The sequence below is a fragment of the Maniola jurtina genome, chromosome 3 (assembly GCF_905333055.1).
Source record: "Maniola jurtina chromosome 3, ilManJurt1.1, whole genome shotgun sequence".
Lineage (NCBI taxonomy): Eukaryota > Metazoa > Arthropoda > Insecta > Lepidoptera > Nymphalidae > Maniola > Maniola jurtina.
Window position 1 is genome coordinate 9665066 of NC_060031.1, and position 17892 is coordinate 9682957.

The following is a 17892-nucleotide window of genomic DNA, read 5'->3' on the forward strand; positions in this document are numbered from 1 at the left end:
CTTTGGTGAAGATCTTCGGAGATAAAGAACAGAACTCCTCAACGGATAAGAGTAAATTGCTCGCGATCGGTGTAATGGCTTAATAAACAGTAGGTTTTTTACCAGGTATTGGCATATTTTAGTACAGTAGGGCCACTAAAAGTTGTGAAATAAAAAAAAATCAAAAGTAAAATCAAAACCAAAAAAATGAAGTCGGGCGAGCTTCATGCTTTGATTTCTAATTTATTTTATAATACTCGCCCGACTTCACACAGTACATACACATACACGTGTAGAAACAAAAACTATTTTTAACTTTATAGTGCTTGTAGTTTTTGAAGTCGGTTTTTATTTTTCTGTGGAAATGCAAATCATGCATTTCGCACCTAAGTAGTCAAGATTTCTATTACAGCGAATCAGGGTTCAGCCCCGCAGCCTATAATTTCATCGATATTTAATATATCCTCCCCTATTATAAAATATTAGATACGGTTAGATAATATTTATAATCTACGGTTAGATAAAATTTCTCAACTTTGCAACGAATTATCCGGAACAAAAAATCTCGATAAAAAATTCAGTTAGATAAATACTATCAACGACGATAATATCCTCTTCAAAGTATGACGTTATCTTTATCGGCTATATAATTAATCAATCATTTCTGTAATCCTTCGATGTATCACTTACATTGCAACGTTTTTATTTTTCGAAAATTTGTAAATGGTACCTACTCGTATTTTTTGACAAATATCATTGTTGCTAAGTAGCTTACCATCAAATTATGGATAAATTGATTATTTGTTGGTCTTATTACATTAATCCACATAAGCAGAGACGGATACTCTTGGAAACTTCAACTTGGAAGTTGGAAGCAAAATTTCATAATTACGTATACAAAGGTAGGTATATAATTAAGTAATCATTTAAAGGTGGCTCAAAATTATATCTTTACATAAAGATACTAGACATCTCACAAAGTACATCTACATGAAGAATTTTTAAATATGGAAAAATGAATTATTTTTGCTTCTTTGTTATAAGCAAAACAATAATTTTAAATATTTTGCCTAGTTATGTTACTGAAAAAAAAACATCAAATAAGTTACACAATACGTTAAAACTTAGAAAAGGCAATTTATAGTAGATTAGTATAGTAGTATTTTCTACATAATACATATTATAAGGTAAACTCAAATTCTGTTGTAATACCACTTTTTTTTTAAGTTTGACGCAAGTAGCTGTTGTTCGTGCATCATATATCGGACAAAAACTAATTTTAGGATTCCGCACAAAAATGGTAAAAAAATTAAAACAAGTGTAAATTAAAAATTTATAACACCCCCGACAAGTGAAGGTTACAGTAACTAGAAAAGAACTGATAACTTTCAAACGGCTGAACCGATTTTCTTAGATTATAGCTAAGAACACTCGCGATCAAGCCACCTTTCAAACAAAAAAAAACTAAATTAAAATCGGTTCATTAGTTTAGGAGCTACGATGCCACAGACAGATACACAGATACACTGATACACAGATACACACATCAAACTTATAACATCCCTCTTTTTGGGTCGGGAGTAATTGAAATCTTTATGTAACAGTTTTAAAGAAATTACCAATAGGTAAGCATACAACATAAACAAAAAAGCATAGGTAAACATACAAGACTTAGTTGTGACTTGGGTGGTCCCAAACAAAAGGATTGAGGTTATTTTGAGACGGTAGACCATTTTAACCAAATAACTATTGAGGTTTATTATACCTTTCTTTTCAAGATACGGAACTCGCGGTGGGCGCGTCTGAGTCGCACTTGGCCGATTTTGTTTAAAGATAAGATTAATAGTTAGCATAGTTAGGAACTGCCTATTATGTATTAAAATTATCACATTAAACAAAAACCTAACGAATGTACGTGACAACGTCTACTTTTTAGGGTTTCGTACCCAAAGTCTATCGGGACCCTATTACTAAACCTCCGCTGTCCGTCCGTCCATCCGTCCGTCTGTCTATCAGCGGGCTGTATCTACAAATAACAGCTACAAATAATATAAAACCTCAATATGGCTGCCATGACGGTTAAAAAAATTAAAAGGTTTTTAACCGACTTCAAAAAAGGAGGAAGGTTTATCATATGTGTATTGTAATCTATTAATATCAAAGATTCATAGACAAATAGTCTATGGATTAGGTAAGCCCAACCGTGCGAAGCCGGGCGGGTCAACTAGTTATTGAATGCAATCTTACAACCAAAGCATTTAACTGCTTAAAGGTTTGACGTCATTGAAATTTATTTATAGTATAAGAATTCAGAGGTTATCTTAATGTTTTAATTCTCGCTCAGTGAACAAATCTGGTCTATTTCAATATCCGTACGCTTTATCTTGCCACGTGAAATTATCGTATGATGTTGCTTATTAAATAAGTAACTAAGTATTTATTATATTTAGGTAACATTCTTAAATATTATCAAGCTGATGAAATGTTTTAATGTCTCAAGAGCAAAAGGCCTTTGTCATTTCTGAAAACACGCGATCACTGAATGGCATAATAATAAGAAGACTGATTCTTTAAGCTCAGCTGATTGATTACCTATATTACAAGTACGTTATTGTACGCACCTTTAGGATACCTACAGGCCTATTATGAAATTTTATGATTTAAGACTTTGGGACATAAAAGACCTTGGATAACCATCTTCATCGATTCTTATTGAAACGGAGGCCTATTGTGACGTACAGAAAAGAACAAACGGACACTTAAAATTATAATTTAAATAAACATGTCTAGTTACTAGTTTATTATTACTTATACCTACTGGATCGATCCTTATGGAACTTTGCAGAGCGATTTCGATATGCAAACTTTGGGATTCAATTCTGATGTTTCAGTATCTATTAACCTATACGGCGAGGATAGATGATACTATAATAATATATCGATCTTTTGTGAGTAAAACAAAACTACTGAACTTCATATAAAACTCTTCTCAAAGATATTTGATTACAATCTTACAAAAAAAAAAAAAAAGTTTTAAATCATTTAAATACCAAAGGCCGAGTTTTAGTGAAAATTAGTAGTTAAAAGATGGGTAAAAATTAAATTTATTTCTGAATATGCCAAAATAACAATGCAGCTGCATTTGCGAAGTATATTTTTATTAAGAAAGAAATTAGTACAAAAAGTTGCTATACCTGCTTTTGTTAGTGTATTTTAGATAATTATTTGATAATAAGTGAAATAGTTAATTATTTTTTTAATCGATCGACTTGCTCCCTTGCCTTCGGCGCCATTATTTCAAAAACGAAAACAAATGGATTTTGAACTTTGGTATATTTTTGTATGAAGTGATGTCTGATAATGCTGAACCGATTTTGAAAATTCTCTCACCAGTAGAAAGTTGTATTATTTCTGAGTGGCATAGACTATACTTTATTTTCAAAAAAAATTAGAGATCCCTACCAAAATTGTAATAAGCTACTCGTGCGAAGCCGGGGCGGGTTGCTGTACTTAAGTATAAATCAAGAAGCTAGACCAAAGTGACAGAATTATGCTTGTTAAAACGTTGATACGTTGTACATTCGAAATCGCATGTTGTTCCTTCTTCGTATTTGGCACAACTGTCTGAAGCCCGAAAGGCCAGTTCTACAGGACGTGAAAGTGGACCGAATAATAATTTTGCTTTGTATTTAAAGGCGATATTAAAAGTAAGTATTCCGTAGGAGACAAAGAAGTATGAATTGACGTACTTTTTTGTTATTCAAAAAAAAACAACCTACTTATACAAGCATTAAGATGGCAAATTCAGGAAAGATTTTGAGTTGATTTTGCTCAATTTGGACGAAAGAAAATTAACTAAACTAAATTTAATGTAATCCGATAATAAACAGTTGATTAAAAAAATTGTTTTCTTCACTACCTCACTACCCCATACTTATTATATACGCGAAAATGTGTTTGTATGTTGGTTTATTGGTTAGTCCTCCAATCACGTCGCAACGGAGCAACGGATCGACGTGATTTTTTGCATCGGTATAGTTAAAGATCTGGTGAGTGCCATAGGCTACTTTTTATCCCTCAAAATCAAAGTGTATCCACGAGACTTTTAAAACCTAGATCGATGCGGGCGAAGTCGGAGGCGCCAGCTAGTACCAGGTAGTAGTATTCCCAGGTAGTAAATTACCTACTAATCATAAAAATACAAGCAGCAGAATGAAAAATAAAATTTTTCTTTGACTCTGGCCATAGAGGAGTCTCTCCGTCACTCGGCCCATAAAAACGTACTTAGGTTGAAATCTATAGACCGCACTTTGACTTAAGTTTCAATTAAAACGAGACAGATTTATGCCAGCGGTATAACGTTGTTTCGTTTTAACAGTATAAAGTCAAAGTGCGCTCTATAAATCTCAGCCTTACTTTGGCTCTCGTTTGAAATTTGAATACTAACCAATCATGAATGAAATTAATTTTTAGCCTTTTTAGTAATGTTACAACTTAATTAATTGATTACCTAAATATAAGTACTGAGTAATTTATTTATATTTATAAGCTTTGTAGTGCCTACTCAATTGAATAATTAACAGGAAATGAAGCAGATACGGGAGCAATTTAAGCATCGTTTCATGAGCATTAATTAGGTACTATAACGATTACAATGTAGATACCTACTTATATCTACTTGTTGTTTACCTCCGTCTGTATCTAAAGTTTTTTTACATTATAGGTTTTGTTAGAATATTGGTTTGTAGCTCAAATGCGATGCATAACATAAACTCTGTTAGCTACATACCGTATTTATTATCAGTACTAATTGGATTTTTGCCGTAAATGTTAGTAACTCTATGCATTCCTTTATTTTAACGTTAAATAATTTTCACTGGTTTCTTTTGCGGATCTTCATGGATCAAAAATATAAAATGGTCTTTCTGCTGAAAAAGGTCTACCTATTGTAACTCGTAAGCTTACGCCATACGCTTCGGAGGCGGTGTTGATGTCGAGTGTCGACTGCTCAACCTTGAATCATGACGTCTCTACATGCATATAATATTGCAAAATGAACTCTATGATTTGAAGCAAAGGATCGACGGCTTTGTTGTATGTATCTCTACTCCTACCTAATACAAAGTACCTAATGTACCTTAGTACGAAACGATACCTGATTCACGCGTTTGGTCGCACGTTTGCATCCACGCATACTTCGCCGTATCTGAACTTGCCCTAAATTGCGACATAATAATATTATATCATTAGGTGTATTATAGGCGACAGGAAAAAGCCACAACTTGTTTTAATTAATATAAACTAAGTAGGCAAATAGCAAAAAACTGCGCGGTGTTAGCGTGTTGAAACTTGTAAATCATATGACATATTTTATTAGACATACCTAAGTACTTAATTTATATTATGTTTATCAAATCATTGGAAGAATGTACCTCCCTAATATTAATTAGTTAACCGTTATCGGAAACACGATACCTAACTCGATCCCTGGCATGTAAGTACATATTTATTTTAATGACTTTAATCATTTTTAGTTAGATATACTTTTATAAGGTACCTACCTATAGGGACAAGGACTACTTACTGTAATAAAAATTATATAGTTTTTTAAAAACCTTAATCTAGATAATCTAGTTTTATACATTTGCATTTTAGAACTAGATACGATGTTAGCTGGTAAATACAGCAAATTGAAATAGGTCGACTAGGCAGTGGTGTATTTATCTGAAGACCATGGGGGCCAGGTGAGGTAGCACGCGGCGTAAGGCGGGCGGCGCGGGCCGTTCGTCGCGCTCATAATATTTGAGCGATATGAGCGGGTTTCACAATAATTATTTTTACTATTTATTAATTAAGCACTATTTTTCGACTCGATATGCATAAAAAAATTAAAAAGCTGACTATAAAAACTAAAATTCATTGTTTGTTTGATTGATTGGTAGGTAAAGGGGGTAATAATATAATGAGGGCTAAGGGGTGACACAAGACGCGGGCTTTCTTAATGTAAGCTCAGTGTTATGAAAGCACCGGGCTCGCTTCCTTTCTGTTATTTCAATTAAATATAATTTGTTGTAAGTTGTTGCTTTAGTTATATTATAATAACTTTTTCTAATTTGTACTCATATTTGTTGGTTTTAGTTTGATTTCTACCACTCTAGTGCTGCTGTGACAAATTGTAGTGCTGAACGTTCGTTTTTCCTTACAGACTCAAAATAGTAAAAAAAATCGACGTTCCCTTTAAACACACAGAACGTTTGAATCCTTAGTTGATCCATTCTCAATGCATAATCCGTAAATTAAGTATGTATGTTCTTTTTCTAGTTAAATATGGGGCAGCAAGCCTTAAAACCTCAGGGCGCCAAATCACTACTGTGACTAGGATAGGACCAGAGTCCAGACGTCTAATGGGAGTTGTAACATATAAAACCTACCTACTTACTTACGATCCAAGAATATGGGGTTATTGAACTACGTCGGAACTTAATTAAATCAGGGCTCAGGCACGGACTGACTACAGGCAGGTATAAGCGATGCAAGTGCAACATATTCTAGTATGCAACAACATTTGCGCTTACTTTTTCCTGGGTGAAGCGTTTTAGATCGATCAGCTTTTGATACTGACGTAGAGCCCGCATGTAGAGCCGCACGGGCAAATCGGCCGGGAGCGAGACGCTCTCCGCGCCCCTTGACGTCACTCCCGTACCACTCATGGTCAGCACACACCACACAAACACTTTTTACTCATAAGTACATCCAATCATGGCAACATAGGGTCCCTAGCGCGATTTGCGCGTCCGAAGTGAACGTCGGTTCCACGCAACACTGACGTACGTACGCCCCGCGCATGCGTACCCGATCTACCGAGTTTGCAAAAAGAAACTTCACAACTGGTAGTTAGTACCCACGCTCGAGTGACTTTCCCTACACCGTCCGACAGGCCACCGACCTGACCCGCTTTTACTATAAATAAATACACTGGAATTCTACGACTACTAGGCAGGCAGCTCACTACAGCAAAGGCCAATTCATTAACGTTTAATTCATACGATACCACAGAGCTTTTGCGACGCTCGTTCGAACTACAATACAGTCGTTAACCGGCGCGCGGTGAGGCGGCGCGGCCACGCTGTTTGTTTACTGATCAGACGATAAAACCTTTTGGGAAAGCCTACCGCATTTGGCAGATAATTTGTATACTTATAAGGAAAACTGACTGAATGACTGACTGATCTATCAACGCGCAACTTAAACTACTGGACGGATTGGGCTGAAAGGCATGCAGATGGCTAATATTATATTTATAACATAGACGATAGACATACTACGCTAAGAAAGGATTTTTGAAAATTCAATCCTAAACAGCTTACAACTGGTGTTTGAAATTTGTGTAGTCCGCGCGGACGAAGTCGCGGGCATAAGCTATAGTATTAAAAATTAAGACAAGGTAGGCTCGGTATTAATAGTTATTAGGTACTCAGTCTTCAGTCAGAAAAGAGAAAAAGAATTAACGTCACCGTCAGATCGCTTGGTAATCTAACCAGGAATAGGGAAGACCAGTGCACAAACAAAGACAGGGCTTTAGGCGATGTATGTATGTATGTATATGTCATTTGTCACAAACCTCTACCACCATTTTCAAAAAGACAAGATACGTATTCGGGATAATGGACAACAGAATGGGCTCATAAGGTTTTCATTCCTTAGAATAGTTTAACTAAGAAGTGTAGCAACTACCATCTATAGCAGATGTATTAGGTACCTATAAAATAAAATAAAAAACTAGGATAAGTAAACAATAACCAACAATACAATTGTAAAACAAATTAAGAAAATAAACACTTCACGCCTTTATCCAACAGGTAAACCAATAATGAAACCATTAAGATTAACGTCCAGAACAACGGGATATGAATCATTATGACACTGACTAAGCATTGCTTTAAATACAAGCTATTAATTGCCATTCGCCAATTTGTATAGGAATATAGGTACCTATTCGTACATCGATGTATAATAAATTGTAATTTACTCACAGAGAAACAGAGATGCTTTGTCAACATAACCTTTCTTGAAACGCATTCGCCGACGCACAAATTCTGATCTTTGAAGTCACTAATTTTGAATTAACAGAGCAGATTAAACATTACAGCATGCACTAAATTAAGACGTACGAATTTCTGAACGTTTATAACCTGAAAAGATGAACTGCTTTGTATTAAAACCCGTTTGTAGTTTGTACCCTTCCCCCTCGACGTGGCGTCCCGTTTACTATAGCGGTAATACATGGCTATACAGATAGAGACAGTGCTTTGTGGGAGATGTTAGCCAGATGCCTCTATCCTGCTAAAATGATCGCTATTCCTTGACATTTAAAGGTTATGTCACGGCTCTGTTGACCCTTAACTTGTTGATGTTGTATTCGAACACTTCGGATGAAAGGGAACGATCGATATGGATTCTGGACACGATTTTTTAAGGTTTTATCTAATCTCCCAAACGGTCACCATAATGAGTCGGTATGGGTAGGTCAGGGATGCTGACGTCAGAGGCTTAGTTAATGATGGTAACGAGAAAGTGACAAGAGAGTCATTAAGATAAGTGTTCAAAAGGAAATGAAAGTAAAGTAAATACATTAAGCTTCAAACAGTTCTAGTCATGTACCTACCTACTCGGTACCTATTTTTCAAAACGAGATACATATAATTTTTAGGAGTCTATAGTACCCAAAGGGTATCTCTGTTGTGTATGCGTCTGCCTGTCTGTGCGTCTGTCCATGCGTATGTCATTGTTTGCATAATATCTGTGAATAATATTTTGTGTAGGAGTAGAATGTTGTCAATACAAAATTGAATTTTGACTTATGAATTACATAAGTACTTTTTGGAGGTGCCGAATGAAAACAATGCATGGGACTGCAATCAATCTACTTGAAAATTAAAAAAAAAACACTGCTTTTTCATCTTCTGTGGGCAGTCCCCACTGACTGCCAATTTATTTTTTTAGTAGAAAAATTCAATCGCCCACGCCAAGACAATTCCATAAGGGCCATAATTCCATATAAGGGGATAAAATAATATCGTCATTCATCACTTACATTTAGGCATACTTAGTTACATGATCAGCGATCATTATACAAACCAGTTATCAATAAAAACAACCCAGATACTTGTCATTTTAAATTGATGAAACATATTATAAACAAACTTTCTGTTTTAAGCGGTTACAGCTGGTTATCAATGTTTCTGGTTATCAACAGTTATATTCTGTAGTTCAAATCTGAGGTCATGTCTATGTACCTAGGTACCTTCATTCTACTATACAATATTATGCTTTTCTAATGAAATTAATTGATATTGATTCTGATGCAATGTCCCCATATAATAAGTTCGTTCATATTGTAAACCTACTTACTCGGATAATCGATTTAATTTATTACTCCTAGTCCTAGCTTAAAGTTCGATCGAAGAATCGATTATATTTAAAATATTAAACTGTATCTAACACAAGAAGTCACGGTTTTGAAATATTTCATCATTACCATTTTAGGTACCTAGGGAAATTCCGTCCTTTTTAGCGACAGACCTAAATTGCTTTAAATAAATAATAAAACCTTTTTATTTGAATCAACGTAAATGAATCAACATTTACGTTGATTCAAATAAAAAGGTTTTAAATTTTTCCTAGTTTTTCAACCGAGGAAATAACTACCTACTTAAGTAATATTTTTTTCAGAAGAATACAATTCAATGCAAATTAATTTTATAATACACTAACATGAATTAACTAGGTAGATACATGCGTTTCACTGTTGTTTTAGAAGACCTCCTTCTAATGACAGGGCTTCATTAGCGGGCTACGGCGAATACTCGCGTTGTGTGACCGTAGTTCGTCGCATCGCGGTGTATTCGGGCGCAGACGATTGCTCATCGCGGCACTGTCGGTAATCAAAGGGTTTTATCTTATCGCTACAACATTCGCTTGCGTGGCTACACTTCGCCGCTTCAGTTACAACTTGCAGTATAGACTTTGGCTGTGCGGATGTGTGATTTTTTGGCACGAATTAGCGCCCACGTCGGCCGCGAAGATGGCGAAGTATACATAGTTGACTGCGAAGATTTAGACAAGAACATCGCGTTTATCCGTAGACGATATTATTGGTGCGATATCGCGACATGAATATTCGCCGCTAATGAAGCCACACCATAATAATATGAACCTTGCATTTCAACCCTTTCTTTTGTACCTCTTGCACAGATGTTCCCATGGCAGTCCGTATGCCTCGTTCCTATTTAAATCGTATTTAATTATTTATTAATGTAAGGAATCACTTGAATATGCCACGATGAGCCCGTTGACGTCATTCGAGCGCCGGCGTACATACTTATTTAATATAGCGCATGTAATTATTCGTTTTGTCTTTCAAATAAATGTTTTGGAGTTTTGTGTGACAGGTGAATTTACATAGTATTCGAACTGTGTAGACAAATAGTGATTCATCATTCGTTCGAAATAATACGAATATTTTACTACTTGATTAACAGTTCATTACTTACCTACCTATATGCCATAATCATAAGAAACTACTTATTAAATACTTATTTGCCATAAAGAGGTTTATTTATGCCTCTATTCAGTTTTTATATCCATGAGCGATGACGGCTGAAAAAAGTATCAACTGCGTTACAGTCGCCACCACACCCACTTCCGAAACGTGAACCTAGATATAAAGAATTAAATACTTACATTTTTTTTTGTTCTTAATATTTCTTTAGGTTTAATATAATATAGGTCGGTTGCAAGTCCGTAACTTCAGACGTGCTAGTGTTGTGAAGAATATCTAGGTAAGTACCTAAATCTTTTTGCATAATATTTAAACAGACCAATATTATGCAAAAAAAAAGCTTGAGATTGTATTGAGTATAATATTTTATTATATTAAAGTATGTAGTTATTCCACAGTTTTAAGCTAATCTAGACTATTCTGAAAAACATTTTCCAGGCCATCTAAAATTATTTATTTATTTATTACTATGCACTGCAAACCCACATAAAAGCACAGACATATTTCAAATGTACTTACTAAAAAATATAATATGTTCCATAATTTAAAAGATCATTATAAAAATGACCCCTTATTTACATAACTAGCCTCCATTAGAAGTTAAAAAGAAAATACATTTAGGAGGTAATTACGATGAAAAATATCAACATGAATGTTAATTAGGTACGTAACATAAAAATATAAAGTTTGAGATATCTTATGTTTGTTTTACCTAATCTGTTTTAAATTCTAAGCGCGACATAAATGTATAACTCACTTAGTTAATGGAACATGGACACTGGACAGAAAATGTTTTATGCATGGGAACCAGAGATCTGTAAACAAAATATGGTAAATCTACATAACAAATCTATATAATGCAAAAACCGAACCTAAACAAACTTTGCATGGTGCATTAAAAGCTTCAATGTAAAAGTCTATCTATGTAAGTTCTAAAAGCATAAGCCAAGTCCTATTAAATTATTAAAAAAAAACGAAAATAACTATTTCATAATTCAAGGAATAAAATCGTAGTCATCTACGGTCACTATCGAATGACGATCACTACCTAAGCCCTAAACTTGACTTGCAGTGTTGACTTGGTGTTTTGTTTCTCGTGAGCAGTAGGTATACTTCATAGCTTACTTATAGCGCCTGCCTCATGATTACTCATTAGCACCTTATTAGTCGGAGCGCCATTCTCACGTTTTGAGAGTATTCTGTTTACGTACCTATACCTACAAAGTTACAAACATGCATCAAACGGAAGAGAACCGTGCGAATGTTTACAGTTGATAGCACGCTGACGCTCTACAGTAGTTACAATACGATTCCTTTGCCAGTACAAAAGGATAAACTGACTGACTTGGCCTAAAAAGTTATCGAATGCAGATTTTTGGACCCTCTAATTCCCCGCTAAAGACCTTGTCTAACCCCCGACTAAATTCAGCGCAGCAAATGGAGGACAGACCACGCACTACGCCGAATGGCATGGTTTTCCGAAAGAAGCTTTTGAGTAGCATGTGGCATACAAGAGAAGGCGAACGGAAACGCAGGCTAAAAGCAGTTTGGAAACAGTTTTTAGAAGCGGAAATGAGGGCAGACCATTTTTCGACCATTTTCCTGGATCGTACTCAAGTCTATAGCTCGACAGTTATCCGGCTGATAAAAGCGAATTCGGATCTTTTAGGGGGGTACCTTACGTTCCAGAGCTTAAAGAAATATTAACTTAACTATTTTTATAATTATAATATTGATTGACTTAAATTATTATATGAGAAAGTAAAAGCTTAATTAGATAGGTTTTTTAGGTAATAGTGTTGTACACGACTGCTCAGAAAAACAAGTGTAATGTTTTCAGGATTCATGTACCTACCTATGTACTTACGCCTCTACTGTGCTAATACCTACTATTCTGCTATTACTACGTATTAATTACCTAACTTGACGATAAAATTAATTAAACATATATACTATGTACGAGTGTAATAATTTTAATGGTTAAATTAATTAATGCATGTTATCCATTTTAATTAAGTTAACAATATAATATCACGTGCTTTACATGTAAAAATTGGACTTTGACTTATTTGTATAGTTAGGTATAACCTCTACGCGGAGAGCGTGATCTTGTGTTTTCATAAATTAGGATTTTTTCGGGAAATTTAGTTATCAATATTATTTGAAAACATCCATGATTCATTCCAATTAGGTATATTAAAAATGTACAATACCTTTACAGTTTACAATGACCTCTAAATTTTAATTTTTAATTATTGCAAGTGCTCAAAAATTACTCCGTAATATATAAATATCTAACAAATCGCATCACGATAATTTGGAGAAAGACACATAAGTTTTGAATGTTCTTGTACGAGAAAATATGAGTGAAATTCAACTAGGTCTTAGTAAATATTTAAAGGCAATCTATAGGTCATTAGGTTTTCCGTTTTAGATATAATGAACGTTAATCGATCATCAGAAGTAAGCAGGTACTTTTCGGAGGGAATTTTCTTAATTCCTTTAATAAGTATAACACTTCCAGTATTTTGCGTCATTGGTAAGTGTAGGTATTGGACACATAATATGTCACATGTGTATAATAGGATAATAGGTCAATGGCCATATAAGATTAGTTGTGGCAGGCGTCTGTAGCGAGTAGGTAGACGGGAGTGGAAACGGCCAAGAGTTCTGCGATAACCCAAGCACAGGGAAGTCTGTCGTAAGCGCCAGGCCCGGGGTCACTATGCACGCATGTCGCGCCTGTATGCTGTGCACATTATACACTCGGCGTCACAAAAATCGCACCTCTCTGAAAATAAGGATTTAACCGATAATATCCCCAAGCCAGGACATCTAAGCCAAACAATATTGATATCAATGCAAAGGACGTTTAACAACCTTTTCTCAAACAATAGTTACATTTCAAAAACAATATAAACCTTCTGAATACGGTACGTTAAAGAAAATGTTGCGAAAATTCTCATTATAGGGACCACGACTTGTAGGACCTTCCTGGGCTATAAAAGGGCCAGTATAAGTAAAAAAAGGGTCATTCGTCATCCAGACGTTGAAGAGAACACACGTGAACACTAACCGCAAGAAAACTACCCCTCAAGATGGACACTACTGCTGAAGAAGCTGCTCAAGTGGTTGCACTACTCCGATCAGGGATGCGACAATGCGATGTGGCACGGCAACTTAATTTGAATCGTTTTGCCGTGCGGCGCGTATTCCGACGGTTTCAAGAGACTGAAGGCTACATCCGGAGGCATGGATCAGGACGACGACGCTGCACATCTGAAAGAGACGACCGCTTTATTGTGACGTCTTCTTTGCGCAATCGATTCCTTAATGCCGTTGAGCTGCAACAGCAGCTCCGAGAAGTTCGCAGAACTACAGTGAGCACGTCTACGATTAGAAGAAGGTTGCGAGAGAAGAAAATTGCGGCCCGCGTGCCTGCTAGGGCTCCGAAATTAACCGCACAGCATCGCAGGGAAAGGTTGCAATTTGCCCGTGAGCATATCAACTGGACCCTCGATCAATGGAGGGCTGTACTCTTCTCGGATGAGACAAGAGTATCTTTATTTTGTAATGACGGGCGAAAGAGAGTGTACAGAAGACGAGGCGAACGATTTGCTCAGGCTTGCATAGAAGAAACCGTAGAATATGGAGGGGGATCGTGCATGTTCTGGGGTGGCATGTCAATTGACGGCAAAACCGAACTTGTGTGTGTTTCCTGGACTGGAGGAGCTCGTGGACAAGGATCGCTGACTGCTCATCGGTACATAACGGAGGTTCTGGACGAGCATGTGGTACCATATGCAGGTTTTATTGGCGATGGGTTCACCTTAATGCATGATAACGCTCGTTGCCACACCGCATTGATTGTACGCGATTACCTACAAGAGGTTGCGATTCCAGTTATGCAGTGGCCGCCCAGAAGTCCAGATCTTAATCCGATAGAGCACCTCTGGGACGAGTTAAAACGTCGAGTACGGTCACGTGATCCTGCCCCAACGACCCTCCAAGACCTTCGAGATGCTGTCATAGCGGAATGGGCTAGAATTCCTCAAGAATTCGTCGTGCGGCTCATTCGATCCATGAAAGATCGAATGGAAGCTGTAATTAGGGCAAGAGGGGGTAACACTAAGTTTTGAGTTTAATTTAATAAAGGTTTTTTTTATTTTTTCTGTGTAACTTATTGTCTGTTTCTGTTTGTCATTTTTTCCTTAATAAAAGTTCTTTTAATTTTTCACAATCAACTTGTTTTTTTAAACACTGATACAAGTTTTTTTATGGTCAATATTTACCAACCTTTATAAACCTTTTGAATAAATATCATTACAATACCATTACCCTGATAAACCGGGCCTAAAACTGATTTGAATCTATTTTTTCAAAAGGTGCGATTTTTGTGACGCCGAGTGTATTATAAAAAATATAATCCATACTTCCATACTAATATTATAAATGCGAAAGTGTGTCTGTCTGTCTGTCTATCTGTCTGTCTGTCTGTCTGCTACCTTTTCACGGCCCAACAGTGTAACCGATTCTAACGAAATTTAGAGCAGGGTTAGCTTATATCCCGGGAACGGAAATAGGCTACTTTTTATCCCGGAAAATCAAAGAGTTCCAGCGGGATTCGTAAAGACCCATCTACGTAACCGATTTGTATGAAATTTGGTACCAAAGTAGCTTGCGTCCCTGTTATCGAAATAGGCAACTTTTTATCTCGGAAAATCAAACAGTTCCCACGGGATCTATAACAATCTAAATCCACGCGGACGAAGTCGCGGGCATCCTCTAGTAATATTTATATTACAGTCTACCATTTTCAATTTCTCAAATAAGAAATCGGGACACATCGGTGTTACTTTTAATCTGCCAGAAATTCTGACCAAGGAACACGCCAAAATTGTATGGAGGTCTTACAAAGACGTCAGACAACAATCACGACGTTAGCCTAAGATTCATAGTAACTACTTAAGTAATACTAAAGTTTACTTACTACATATTTACTAACTATTGTAGAAAGTAAGTTAATCACGAGCGATTTTAAAAACTATTATTATAGAAAAACGGGCTCCAAAAACTGAAATTATAGAACTATACTCTCTTGTACACATAATAATAATATATTCGGTAATAAATTATTTTTTTTTTTACTTTTTAGTGTTTGTAGTTATTGAAGTCGGTTGTTTTATCCAATATCTTGTACGATGGTACGGAGCGAGACCGACTCGTACATGATCGATTTTATTTACTTTTTGCTGAAACCAATTTTAATATGGAATTACTAGGTACTTACTTCAAAACAATTCATATTTATCGGATATGCACAGCGCGTACTGATACTCGTACCTACCTAAGTTAGATGCATTAACGTCATTACTAGAGGCGCCTTTGAGACACCCGCATTAGTAGTTCAACAATGCGGCTTGTGTAAAGCGCAATGGGACGTGATTAGCCTCCTAAGCTCTGCACAGACTCATTAGAAAACCCATGACTTACCCATATTATTGCCAAGAAGGAAGAATTTCTTGCAAATTCTTGCCCATACATTTGGTTTCATTAACAGATACTGACGCTGTCTGCATAATGTGGCGCTTATAACTCGTTATACAAATTGATAACTACTTTCCGATAATGCTACCTACATCTGAGACTATATTTACATTATTATGATTTAATAATATGACATATTATTGTGTTAACAAACGAAGTTCGAGTTGTTCAAAGTCGACAGTCGACACTGCCCGGACTACGACTAGTGCCTACCTACTTTTCTTCTGTAAAGACTTTGTTTGTTATTTGTTTGTAGAACTTTTTTAAAGAGCAATAAAAAAATAGAAATCCCTCGATCCAGCGCCCAGCAGCGGTGTAAGTCTATGAATGTATGTACTGTAAAAAAATATTCATCGTCCGAATACTTTTTCATCACTTTTAGATGAGGAATCTATTGTAGTGTAGCGTATATTAAGTATAGTACGCGACTGGTTGAGATGGCAATCATGAGGCGGATGGACGCCCCACAAACCCGCAGATCACCCGCAGCGGGTTAGCGCGGAGGCTGTGCGGGTATGCGGGGCATCCCCACCCTGGTTGCCATCTCGACCTGTCGCTCAATATAGGTAGTTACTAGTTATAAAAACAGTCGTTTAAAGAAGTTCTATATAAGAATAATATATGGCGCCTTGTTCTATATAAGAATAATTTGTTCTTATATAGAACAAGGCCCCATATCGCATTAATCTTTGAAGTATTTACGAATAGGTACCTAAGTAGAGCTTGAGCTCTACCTACCTACATCATGATACTCGTTCATAAGGTTTCGTTAAACTTGCCAAATCATTACGGTATGGTTCGTACAAAAACATTGTTTTAACAATATAAATATAAATTAATGGGTAACGCTATTTTCGTAATCAAAGTGCGTCATTAGGACGTCATTACAATATTAAGAAAAAGATAAGATTTTCTTATATGAATAACGTGTAAATTGTATGGATTTCAACTACGATTAGGACGTTTTGGCTAAAACTTTAACTTAGGTGTCATAATTATCACGATAGCTTTATTGGCGAAGCAGATAGTATTCATTAGGTAGGTAGTATCCAGCTGCAGACACATTACATATTATATAGTATTACATGTATAGTTGCCAGTGGCAGCGATTATTCGATGACCAATTAAAGAGTAGTTTTAGTAATTATTTACCATTGTACACGTCTTCTTCAATACAAAAAATTTGCGCCTTTTATCATATAGGTACATCGATGCAAATACCGCATTGAAACGGAACAGTATTTCAGAAACTCTGACTCTTGGCCACTTTAAACCTAAGTAGATACCTAATGCGCGAATAATTCATAAGATACTTGTGAAATATAATAAAAACGTCATGAATAAAACGGATTTTTATTTCGATTACTTTATCAGGATGATGCTCCGGAGGACATGCAGTAAGAATACCATAAGTTCCCCCAATCCCGAAAATTGCTATTGAATCAATTTGATATTATGAACACAGAATTAGGAGTAAGTTTACCATTAAGTCCGCTCTTCACTCGAATGCGAACATCACATGACATCACAATATCTACACTTTGTATCGCTCCGTTCAAGAGCTTTCGCGCCACGATTTGCACGCGGAAGTAGAACGGCCATTATATGCCACTATGGTACTCTATCGTACTAAGGAGGCAGCCGGCAGATGAGATGTGTAAGCATAGATATAATGATTTCTATGGGACAACATTTCAGAATTCTTATCGTTTGGTCGCCCCATAGCGTTAGTGATGCACGAGTTCATGCGAGGACGTGGGATTGTGAAACGCAGCGTCCGCGACTGACTATAATATGACGTCAAT

The 17892-nt window shown here is 36.1% G+C and overlaps 1 protein-coding gene across 3 annotated transcripts in view; it reads right to left on the minus strand.

The window, feature by feature from the left end:
• The window catches only part of LOC123879373 (inositol-trisphosphate 3-kinase homolog), a 67832-nt gene that overhangs the window by 26664 nt on the left and 23276 nt on the right, over positions 1 to 17892 (minus strand). Inside the window, exon 1 of one of the 3 annotated variants that reach the window (XM_045927055.1) lies at positions 6555 to 6812. The exons of the other annotated variants lie outside the window; for them this stretch is intronic. Coding sequence (XP_045783011.1) covers positions 6555 to 6689 — 135 coding nt within the window. The 5' untranslated portion in view covers positions 6690 to 6812. Of the gene's footprint in view, positions 1 to 6554; positions 6813 to 17892 lie in introns of those variants that run through there. 3 annotated transcript variants of the gene reach the window in all.